At 35.6% G+C, this 12977-nt stretch overlaps 1 protein-coding gene across 2 annotated transcripts in view; it reads right to left on the reverse strand.

Moving 5' to 3' along the window:
• Positions 1 to 12977, reverse strand: part of ADGRG2 (adhesion G protein-coupled receptor G2) — a 178984-nt gene that overhangs the window by 67149 nt on the left and 98858 nt on the right. For both annotated transcript variants that reach the window (XM_007500817.3, XM_056808693.1), the window contains exon 4: positions 3547 to 3591. In XM_007500817.3, the coding sequence (XP_007500879.1) occupies positions 3547 to 3591 (45 nt within the window). The remainder of the gene's footprint in view (positions 1 to 3546; positions 3592 to 12977) is intronic.

A 12977-nucleotide genomic window follows, 5' to 3' on the forward strand; every position in this document is an offset into this window, starting at 1 on the left:
GTTCTACCCTGGCACAGCTTCTTGGTAAGTTATTAATAAATATGATCTCTATTAAGATTATCAAAGCTATTTATGTATCTGATGAAACATTTCCAATGACAAATTAATCTAGTCAACATTTTCATGTTTAAATATTGCAAAAGCAAGTGGATTAGCTTCTATTTAAGTATGACAAAATAAACAAAACATTTTACAACTTAACCAAGGTTACGTTTGCAGTGGGGTATATGTCTGTCAGCCAACAAAGACACATTCTGGGTGTGTCGAGGCACTTGGCTGGCCTGTCTACTTGAGAACACCCACATACATGTATTGGCTCACACACACACACACACACACACACACACACACACACACACACACACACCCTGTCTTTCATGCATTACTGTTTCCATATTTTGTCATCTTTATTTTAAAAAAATGACTCGAGTTGTTCTTGAAAAATAAGATCGGTGCTGGTAGAGACTTGGTTGTAAGATTGAACGAAGGGGCTCTTTTCTTTGAATAGATCCAGATATTCTAAGACACCAGTTTCACTCAAGGAGAAACTGACTAATGACTGATCAATCTATTGTGATTGTAGCAAACCCTCCACATGGCTCTATTATCCCTAACCTGCCAGGACAATATCAATCAACAGTTCTTCCAATAAGCCCCACAGAGAAAGATGCTTTTATCCAATTCAAAGTCCCAATCACCCCCATAATAAAAGAATATTCCAGATTCTTTGAAATGTAGTCTTATGCTATGGTAGAGAGAAGGGGAGGCTTGGAGCCAAGAGCACTTGGGTTTAGTTGCAGATGCTTGCCATCTGTATGTCAGTGGTCCTGGTATTCTTTCACTTCCATTTCTTTGTCTGCAAAATGGGAAATAATAGTAGTATCTTTCTCAGAGGGTTATCATGAGGATCAAATGATCAAGTTTTCTATAAATCCTGAAATATATATATACACACACACATATACATACATAAATATACATATATATGTATATATGTTGTTGCTTATCAATTTTCAATTGGGTCTGACTCTGTGACTCCATTTGGAGTTTGGAGTTTTCTTGGCAAGATACTGGAGTGGTTTGCTACTTTCTCAAGCTCATTTCACAGATGAGGAAACTGAGGCAAATATAGTTAAGTGACTTGCCCAGAGTCACATAACAGGTAAACATGTCTGAGACTGGATCTGAACTCAAAAAGATGTCTTTCTGACTCTAGGACTGGCACTCTATCCTCTGTACTAGCATAGACCTGTGTATGTGTGTGTGTATGTGTGTGTGTGTGTGTGTGTGTGTGTGTCTGTCTGTCTGTCTAAAATGTGTGTGTGTATACATATACGTTTGGACCAGACTTGTGATTTCATTGGTACAGGATGAAGAAACTTCCTTTTCTAGTGCAAATCAACACCTGCTATTCAACTGATTAGAACACTGCCTGGAGGAAGGAGAAGTAAACTGATTTGTCCAAGGAGACATCCAGCCTGTGACAGAAGCAGGATATGAACCCAGGTCTTATAGAAGGTGTTCCAAAAGTCTTAGTTTTAAGCTTTTTCTTATTTTTAAGCTTGACTAGTTTAAGAAGCTATTCACTAAATTGTTAAGTAAACCACTAAAACTTTAAGCTGTTCTAAAATTTTTAGGATACCCTGCATGTAAATGTGAATTATTATTATTATTTGTACTAAGAATTGATCACTGATAAAATGAGGTAGTCAACTTGAATTCTTTTTAAAAAAAAGATGAAACTTAAAGAAATGCAAGTGATTGTTATTTTTCTTCTATCTTCCAAGAGTCCATTATGCTAAAATTTGAAAATTAAAAATGTCCTTCAATTGAAATTTGTGTGAAAAATGTAATAAAGTGTAAAAAATGTAATAAAAATTAAAAAAATAACGAGCCACATTACTATGGGCTTCCATTGGGAAGCCAATATGTTATAAAGAAAAATACAATTGATCAGGATTAGGCTGTAAAGTTCATGGTTGCATGTAAAGAACAATGATCTAAATGTTTCGAGAGCCAGGTTCTGATCACATATCTGCTACAAGTTCACTCTGACCATGTCATTTGGCCTCAGTTTATTCTCTCTACCAGTGTCATAGACTTGCTATGAGAAAAGGATGGGTGATTTGATTGGTACAGGTACCTCTTGTTGAGATCATTCCCTCTCCCAATTTAGATCTGTACCTGATTTGAAATTTAGAGTTTGGGAAGTTGTCTAGGGCACTGAGCAGTTATAGGACTAGTCAAGGACCATGCAGTCAGTATGGATGGGAGGCAAGATGTGAATTATCATCTTCCTGACTCCAAGGCTATGTGTTCATCATCATTCCAACCTGCCTCTTGAAAAACATCAATTATTATCCTCAAAATTGGTGGATTAGATCAATTCTTCTTAAGACTCTTTCTAGTTCAGGCAGCTAGATAGCACAGCAGATAGAGTGGCAGCTTTGAAGTTGAGAAGACCTGGGTTCAAGTTTTCCCTCAGACACTTCCTAGCCAGGTAACCTCAGGCAAACAACTTAACACCAATTGTTTAGCCTTTGCTGTTCTGACTTAGAACTGATACTAAGACAGAAGGTAAGGGTTTAAAAAAAAAAAAAGTCCTTCTAGTCTGAAGATCCCCTGAATTAGGGCTTCTTCTTCTTCTTCCCCACACTAGCATTTTAATATGTCCCAGTTGACTTCTCTAGTATCTTTAATGTCTTGAAATTAGCTCATAAACTCTCTCTGATTCTCTTGCTTACAGAGTACTTGGAGGTGTTTCTATAAATACTTTTTCCCCCCTTATGGAGCGGTGAAGGAAGGCTCATTTCAACAGGGCTCTCAAAGGAACAAGTGGTCTCTCTTCGATAGGATTCTTGGCCCACTGACCCTGGCATTTGGCCCTGTCACTCTTTGGGAGAGTTTTAAATTAGAACACCGCGAGGATGAGTAACGTAAAGTACTGTCATAATTGAAAACAAGGAATTTCTTTCATAGCATTCTACATGCTGATGCCTCAGACTTGTCCATCTTCTGTGTGAGTGAATCTTCAGGGCTGTATGTAGATTGTTTCCTTTTTTAGGACAGAATTTGAGATTGGGTAGTTAAATGGCTTTCTTGCTTTGTTTGTGAGATGCTGTTTCCCCGTCTTGTCCTGACTGGACATGTAGGAGCCACTCACGGGTCTGACAGTCCAACAGTGATTGGCACGAGAACTTTGCCTGCTGTTTCTAACCTGGGCTGGTTGGCTCCACCTTCGGCAGCCTGGTAGCACTTCCTCCTTTCCCTGGATTCTCAGGGGCTCACCATATTGGTGCGATGTTTACTATGAATACCCCATTGGTTTTATTCTTATTGCAGCACAAGCTGTCCCCCAAAGCTTCAGCTGTCCAGGAGCAGGTGCCAGCCATGTGCCAGCATACCTGGGAGCTACTTTGATTGTGATGGATCCGAGTCTACATCTCAGAGATACTTTCATTAGAAGATAAAAAAAGAATATGCGATATATATATATGATATATCCATATTAGATAACACATGTAAAGTGCTGCTTAACAGTCTTACCAGTCATAGTTGTTCCAGCTGATGGAGTGGAATTATCAGTACTTGCTGTAGGAGAAAGGGAAAGTTTGAAATTTATTTGATCTATTAAAGAAAAGAAATCAATATTAATTTTATTACTAGCAATTGAAAGTAAAATGGTAGTTTCAAATAGCGACCAGCAGAGGGCAATGACTATCTGTTAAGTTATTTCAATTGATTACACTGTAAAATGAATGTAATAATAATAAAAAAATGGGTGGAAGAGCAACCCAGTCCTTTAAAAAACTACCTGGATCTTTAAATGGAATTCCAATTTGTCTTATGTTTAATATAAGTAGTAATGAATAAATGTAATTCTAAATTTTAATAACTCCTGATGGTTCCTAAGTGATGCAACTGAAGGAAGGCGGAGTTATCAGATAATTGACCAATTATAGCTCTCAAAAATAAATTCAGATAGAAATCACTGATATAACTTATATCAGACTATTTACCACCTCAGAGAGAAGATATGGGCAGGGAGGGAAGGAGAGAATCTGAATCACAAAATATCAGAAAACAATTTTCAAAATTTATATATATATACATACATATATATATATATAATTGGAAATAAAAAATTCAGTTAAGATACAGATGATGTGCCATATGTTATTTATGTCCTTTTTATTTCACACCACAAACTTTAGAACTATAGATCTATTATTTCTTCTCAGACAATCTGGGCTAACCCTTTTTGGGTGGATGAGTTCTCCCTATTTCTGTTGAGTTCTATATTTTTAGTAGGTGCAAAAAATCATTTTAAAACAATACATTTTTATTATCATTATAACAAGGTTATAATCATTTACACATTGATAATTTAAACCAGGAGAAGTAGTGTGGCACAGTTAAACCAAGTCAACAAATATTTATTAAGCCCCTACTATATGCTAAGCACTGGAAAAAGAGCCAGCCCAGGAATCAAGAAGAGCAGAATTTAAGGCCTGTCTTTAACACTTATAAATTATATGATCATGAACAAGTCAAATAATTTCTCAATGCCCAGGCCACTCTCCAAGACTCTTAATCATGGGTGAGTTGACAATCCACAACAGTAGAGTAGTTTCCATATCAGGAATTCCCTTTAGTGATGAAATTATAGTTTCAAAGGAAAGGAAAGAAGGAAGGAAGGAAGGAAGGAAAAGAAAAAATGAAACAAAGGGGAGGAAAAGTCTCACACGTTAATTTACAAATGGAATGATGCCAAACACTTAAAGACAGACAGATAGATGATAGTTGACAGGTATACAGACATACATATGTATGTCTGTATCTATATCTATATCTTTCTATCTATCTATCTATCTATCTATCTATCTATCTATCTATCTATCTATCTATCTATCCAGAGAGACAGAGACAGACAGACAGACAGACACAGAGAGACAGCAAGAGAAAGAGAGAGAAACCTCCATTTGAGGGAATTCATGCCAGCCATATTCACTTCAAACACATCAAATACTCATCTCTCTGAACAAAGTTTCCATCTCTGCTGTGTCCTCATTCTGGAAACACCTCCCCCTAATGGCCTCTTCCTTTGATTGGTGAGCTCCTCATCTGAAAAAGCTCTTGGACCAACCATATTTATTTCAAATCAGGACCAGTACACAATTCTCCCTTGCTATTTCTTCTTCTTCATGCCTTCAGCTCCCTTCTAGGTATTGCTTTTCTGCACTAAATGCAAGATCCCTGAAGGCAGGGATGGTGTTTCAGTTTGGTATTGTATTCCTAATCCTTAGCAGAGTACTTGGTACATAGTGAGCATTCAATGCTCTCTCTTTATCTCCCTCTCCAATCTATCACTTTGTCTGGACTCAAATCTAATTTTTAAAAAGTAGAAACTATCCTAAGGTAAAAGCCAACAAAAGAGACAGCTAAGTGGCAGTGGATTGAGAGCTAGATCTAGAGACAGGAGGTCTCAGACACTTCCTAGAAGTGTGATCCTGGGCAAGTAATTTAATTTCCCTTGCATCTTCTTACTGCTCTTCTGCCTTGGAACCAATCAATGCATAGCATTAATTCTGAGATGAAAGGTAAAGATTAAAAAGAAAAAGTCAATTCAGCACTTAAATAGACTTTTCATTGTCTACGTAGAAAGGGAACTTAGAGAAGATTTTAATTATTGGAACAAATGAGGAAAAAATCAGTTACAAAATTCCAGTGTGTAGTGGGGCTTTTTAGAAGAGAAATATTCTTATTTTTTAAAAAAGTTTTTTTCAATTAATTTCCATTTAGTTCATAAATTCTTTAAATTGTATTCAGTTTTGCTCTTTGTCTCTGTCTCTCTACCACTGTCAGTCTGTCTTTTCCTGTCTCTCATATGCCTCAAAATTCTTACGTTCTAAATGGGGAACTTTCCTATATGCCATTCATTTCCCCAACCATCAGCCCATTTCTCTTGATTTGTTTCATAAAACTTCCCATCCATTACTACTAAAGAGCTGGTTGTAATGTCCAGAATCATAAATCTGAGCTCCCTGCTCACATTGGCTGAGTGAGGATATGACAAATTTCCATTGTTAAAGAGAACTGCAATCAAAAGGGAGAAAAGGAATCTATGATTTCTTATTTTCCTTTGGACATCAGGGCAGAGGAGATTGGAAATTATTTCTTTGATGAAGTTTCAAATTAAGCTACACACATAGAAGTAAAGCATGGTAACTTTCCTTCAGTTTCTATACATGAACACCCAATTCATTTTTATAATATTCTAATTAGAATACATAGGAGGGCTAATCCCAATAGTATACAAAATATTTGGCATAATAAGCAAAGAGGGAGTTCTACCAAATTCCTTTTAGGACACAAACATGGTACTGATCCCAAAGCCAGGCAAGCCAAAAATGGAGAAAGAAAACTATAGACCAATATCCCTAATGAATATAGATGCAAAAATCTTAAGCAGGATACTAGCAAAAAGACTCCAGCAAGTCATCACAAGGGTTATTCACTATGTCCAGGTAGGATTCATACCAGGAATGCAAGGATGGTTCAATATTAGGAAAACCATCCACATAATTGACCATATCAACAAGAAAACTGACAAAAATCATATGATTATCTCAATAAACTCAGAAAAAGCCTTTGACAAAATACAACACTCATTCCTATTAAAAGCAGTAGAAAGTATAGGAATAGAAGGGCCTTTCCTAAAAATAATAAACAGTATATATCTAAAACCATCAGCAAATAGCATCTGCAATGGGGATAAACTAGATATATTCCCAATAAGATCAGGAGTGAAACAAGGATGCACATTATCACCGCTATTCTTTAACACTGTACTAGAAACACTAGCAGTAGCAATTAGTGAAGAAAAAGAAATTGAAGGTATTAAAATTGGCAGTGAGGAGACTAAGCTATTACTCTTTGCAGATGACATGAGGGTCTACTTAAAGAATCCTAGAGAATCAATTAAAAAGCTAGTGGAAATAATCAACAACTTTAGCAAAGTTGCAGGATACAAAATAAACCCACATAAGTCATCAGCATTTCTACATATCTCCAACACATCTCAGCAGCAAGAAATAGAAAGAGAAATTCCATTCAAAATCTCCCTAGACAACATAAAATACTTAAGAATCTATCTGCCGAGACAAATGCAGGCACTATATGAACACAACTACAAAATACTTTTCACAAAATTAAAACTAGATCTAAACAATTGGAAAAACATTAATTGCTCATGGGTAGGATGAGCTAACATCATAAAAATGACCATCCTATCCAAACTTATTTACTCATTTAGTGATATAACCATTGAACTACCAAAAAACTTTTTTAGTGAATTAAAAAAAATATAACAAAATTCATTTGGAAGAACAAAAGATCAAGGCTATCCAGGGAAATTATGAAAAAAAAATGCAAAGGAAGGTGGCCTTGCAGTACCAGATCTCAAAGTATACTATAAATCAGTGGTCATCAAAACAATATGGTACTGGCTAAGAGACAGAAAGGAGGATCAGTGGAATAGACTTGGGGTAAGTGACCTCAGCAGGACAGTCTATGACAAGCCCAAAGATCCTAGCTTTTGGAACAAAAATCCACTATTTGAGAAAAAATACTGGGAAAATTGGAAGACAGTGTAGGAGAGATTAGGTCTGGATCAACACCTCACACCCTACACCAAGATAAACTCAGAATGGGTGAATGACTTGAACATAAAGAAGGAAATTATAAGTAAATTATGTGAACACAGAATGAACATGTCAGACCTTTGGGAAAGGAATGGCTTTAAAACCAAGCAAGAGCTAAAAAAAAAATCACAAAATGTAAAATAAATTTTGATTTTTGATTACATCAAATTAAACAGGGTTTGTACAAACAAAACAAATGCAACCAAAATTAGAAGGGAAATAACAAATTGGGAAACAATCTTCATTACAAAAACCTCTGACATAGGTCTAATTACTCAAATTTATAAAGAGCTAAACTAATTGTACATAAAATCAAGCCATTCTCCAATTGATAAATGGGCAAGGGACATGAATAGGCAATTTTCAATCAAAGAAATGAAAACTATTAATAAGTGCATGAAAGAGTGTTCTAAATCTCTTATAATCAGAGATGCAAATCAATACAATTCTGAGGTATCACCTCACACCTAGCAGATTTGCTAACATGACAGCAATGAAAGCAATGAATGCTGGAGGGTATGTGGAAAAGTTGGGACATTAATTCATTGCTGGTGGAGTTGTGAACTGATCCAACAATTCTGGAGGGCAATTTGGAACTATGCCCAAAGGGCGATAAAAGACTGTCTGCCCTTTGTTCCAGCCAGAGCACTGCTGGGTCTGTACCTCAAAGAGATAATAAGGAAAAAGACTTGTACAAGAATATTCCTAACTGCACTCTTTGTGGTGGCAAAAAATTGGAAAATGAAGGGATGCCCTTCAATTGGGGAATGGCTGTACAAATTGTGGTATCTGTTGGTTATGGAATACTATTGTGGTAAAAGTAATAATGAACTGGAGGAATTCCTTGTGAACTGGAACCACCTCCAGGAAGTGATGCAGAGTGAGAGGAGCAGAACAAGGAGAACATTATCCACAGAGTGATACACTGGGGTACAATTGAATGTAATGAACTTCTCCATTAGTGGCAAGGCAGTGATCATGAACAACCTGGAGGGATCTATGAGAACAAACACTATCCACATTCAGAGGAAACACTGTGGGAGTAGAAACACCAAAGAAAAACAACTGCTTGATTACATGGATCGAGGGGGATATGATTGGAGCTATAAACTCTAAATGAACATCCTAGTGCAAACATCAACAGCATGGAAATAGATTTTGCTCAAGGATACATGTAATACCCAGTGAAACTGCTCTGAGGCTACAGGAAGGGCAGGGCGAGAGGAGGGAGGAATAGAATATGATTTTTATAACCAAGGAATAATGTTTGAAATTGACCAAATTTAAAAAAAAAAGAATACACAGGAGGAAGAGAGGGGAAGGAGGTTTTTAGCAGGTTGGATTACCTAGATTAGTTAAGGTCACAGTAAGAGATAAAAGGCACTGAGAAGAATCAGGGCATAGGCATCCCAGCTTGCAGAGAAGCCCAGAACATCCATTCCCCAGTTGCTGATCAGATAGAGTTAAAAGGAACCTCATAGACCACCACAGGCCACCAAATCTTTCACTTTTAGATAAAGAAATGGAGGGTCATAGAGACTGAAGAATCTGTCTAGGATCATAAAACTGGTCAATTTCTGAGGCAGGATTCAAACTAGGCTTCTTGACAATACTCTCCCATTATGCCATCTCTCCTTGAAGAAGAGAATCTGAGAAAATTCTGTCTGATTTATAGTGCAGATGGGACTTTCCAAACTTCACAAGTCACACACAGCATATATCATATTTTGTTCCTATAGTTTCTGACCTCTCTTATCAAGAGGAGGGACCAATATCATTTGTAATACAGGTAGCTAAGTGCTACAGTACATAGAGTGCAGGACATGGAATTGAAAAGACCAGAGTTCAAATCCTCAGATGTTTATTAGCTATCTGACCCTGGTAAAGCCACTTAACCTCTCTGAGTGTCCGTTGTTTCATCTGTAAAATGGGGATAACAACAGCCTCTACCTCGTGGGGTTGTTGTGAGAATCAAATGAGTTAGCATAGATAGGTAAAGCACTTTGCAAACATCATAATGTTATATAAATGTTATCATTATCCTCATTGTAATGATTACTTAAAAATTCTAAATATTTGTAAAATTTTAAAAATTATAGTATCATATCATATGATAAAAGAATTTCTGGCTCAGGTTTATTAACTTTATTAACATTATCAAAGACAAACATTTTTCTTGTTAGTTTGCAAATTTCAGAGAAAATCTTTAGTATCTACTGAGTGAGTTATTATTTTATCTGATGTAAATTTTTCCCCTTTTTCTATCAGTTCTTGGGTGAGTAAATCTTCACCTTTTATTTTACCTTGCTTAATCCTGCTTTGTCCTATATAAGATTACTGAAAATGCTACTTGTGGCCCATTGGTTTTCTTTTTTTACTGTGAGACTTTGCTCTGAACACATAATAAACTGATCATCAAAATTATTCTGCCTGTTGATAAGTATGATTGAAAACTGTATTTGTCAACGAAAATTGGAGGCTTTTCAAATCATAGTTGTGGTGTATATTGTCCTTGTTCTCTTTATTTCAATACTCATTATTGCATAAAAATTCTCCTCTGGTTTCTTTGAAATATTTATATTCCTATTATGTGTGCTAAGGATAACAAGGAAAAACTGAAGTTTAAGAGAATATATCCTCTACCCTGATTAATCCACAGTTGAGTTGTTTTTTTTTTAATAATGACACACATGTTGACAGAGGCAAGATGGTAAAATAGAAGCAACGAAGGCTAAAACCACTCTGAGACCCCTTTCTAATCAACCTCAAAATATCCTGACCTGTGTAAGCCCAAAGAAGGCACAAAGCCCCTGCCCAAGCCTGAAGCTAGGCCTGGAGCCCCAGCACAAGGTAGTTCACTGTCTTCTAAGCTCTACAAGCCATCAGCAGTCCAAGAGAGTGATTGAATCTGCAATGGGAGGTAGTGTTCAGAGCTCCCAGTCCACAGGCCATCATACTACATAGGAAGAACTGAACCATGTGGAAATCCAGAATAAATAGAGCTAAGAATAGCAGCAAGAAAAAACTAAAATGTTAAGAGAGTGCCCTCTCTATCTGAGAACAAAGCTCACATTTAAGATAAAAGTAAAAGTTTTTTTTTTAAAGGAAAGGTTGGGAAAATGAGCAAACTTAAAAAAAAATCTAACCATCAAAAATTTTTATGGGAACAAAGAGTAAGGTACAGACTCAGAAGAGGACAGTGAGATCAAAGCATCTGTATGCTAAATTTCAAAGAAAAATATGAATTAATTTCAGGTTACAGAAGAGCTCAAAAAGGATTTCAAAAATCAATTATGAGAGGAAGAGGGAAAATGGAGAAGAGAAATAAAAGCATTGCAAAGCAGAACTGACTAAAAGGAAAAAGAGATTCAAAAATCAAATGAAGAAAAGAGTTTCTTAAAATGTAGAATTGACCAGATGGAAAAGGTGGTGCAAAGGCTCATGGAAGAAAATAATTTCTTATAAATTAGAATTGGTCAAATAGAAGCTAATGACTTCATACGCCAACAAGAAACAATAAAAGAAAATTAAAAAAATGAAAAAGTAGAAGTAAATATGATATATATATATACATATATGTATAATTGATAAAACAAGTGATGATGTAGAAAATAGATCCAGGTGAGACAATTTTAAAATGATTAGAATACCTGAGAATCATGATAAAAAGAAATGACTAGACATCATATTACAGGAAATTAAAAAAAAAAAACCTTCTCTGCTATTTTTGAACAATAAGGTAAAATAGAAATTTAAAGATTCTGTTGATCACCTCCTGAAATAAATCCCCAAATGGCAACTTCTAGGAATATTACAGCTAAATTCAAGAGATCCCAGGCCAAGAAGAAACTTCTGCAAGCAGCCAGAAACAATTCAAATATTATGGAGCTAAAGTCAAGATTTCATCGGACTTAGCAGCTTCCACATCAAAAGACTGGAAGTTTTGGAATGTGATATTGCAGAAGGCAAAAGAACTAGGCTTACAACACAGAATCATCTACCCAGCAAAACTGAGAATATTATTTCAGGAGCAAAATGGTAATTTAATAAAATAGAAGATTTCTAAGCATTCTTAATAAAAAGGCCAGACCTAAGCAGAAAGTTTGATGTTCAAATATAAGACTCAAAAGAAGCATAAAAAGGTAAATAAAAGAAAATTTAAGGGATTCAATAAGGTCAAACCATTTTTATTCCTACATGGAAAAATGACATTTGGAATTCTTAAAATTGCTTTCAGTATTAATAGTAGTTAGAAGGAGTGTACATAGATAAGGAGTATGAGATAAGGTGATTAGGATGAGATGATATGCAAAAAACAATCAAGGAATCAAAAGGGATTGCACTAAGAGAAAATGGAAGGGAGAAGAGGAATGGGGAGAATTATCTCATCTAAGGAAGTGTAAAAGCTATTAGAATGGAGAGGGGGATGAGGGTGGAGATGGGCAATGCTTAAACCTTACTCTCATTGTAATTGGCTCAGAAAGAGAATAACAAACATACTCATTTGAGTATAGAATCCTACCTTTCCCTATAGAGAAGTAGGAGAATGAGACAAAAGAAGTGGGGTATAATAAAAGGAAGGGTAAAAGCAAAACACTTCTGAAGAAGGGCAGGGTGAAAGGAGAGAGAAAGGGCAGAATCAAAAGTAGAAAATAAGATGGAGGGGAATTCACAGTTGATAATCATAACTTTGAATGTGAACAGGATGAACTCACCTATAAAATGGAAACAGACAGCAGAGTGGATTAAAAACCAGGATCCTACATATATTATTTATAAGGAAACATCTGAGATAGAGAGACATATACAGAGTAAAAATAAGGGGTTGGAGCAGAATTTATTGTGCTTCATTTGAAGTAAAAAAAAAGAGCAGCAAACATGATCGCTAAGCTAAAGCAAAAATAGATCTTATTTAAAGAGATAAGAAAGGACATTACATCTTACTAAAAGGTGTTATAGACAATAAAGTAATAACAATGTGAAGCATATGCACCAAATTAGGGCATAAAAATTTCATAACCAAATGCAGAAAAGCAGAAATAGTAAATGCATCCTTTTCAGATCATAAAGTAATAAAAATTATAATCAATAAGAGTTAATGGCAAAACAAATTAAAAATTAATTGAAAATGAAATAATCTAATTCTAAAAAGGGGGTGAGTCAAAGAACAAATTATAGAAGTAATCAATAATTTCATTATAGAGAAGTACAATGAGGAGACAACACATTAGAATTTATGAGATACAGACAGAGCACCACTTTAGGGAAAATTTA

Source organism: Monodelphis domestica, chromosome 8 (genome assembly GCF_027887165.1).
Source record: "Monodelphis domestica isolate mMonDom1 chromosome 8, mMonDom1.pri, whole genome shotgun sequence".
NCBI lineage: Eukaryota > Metazoa > Chordata > Mammalia > Didelphimorphia > Didelphidae > Monodelphis > Monodelphis domestica.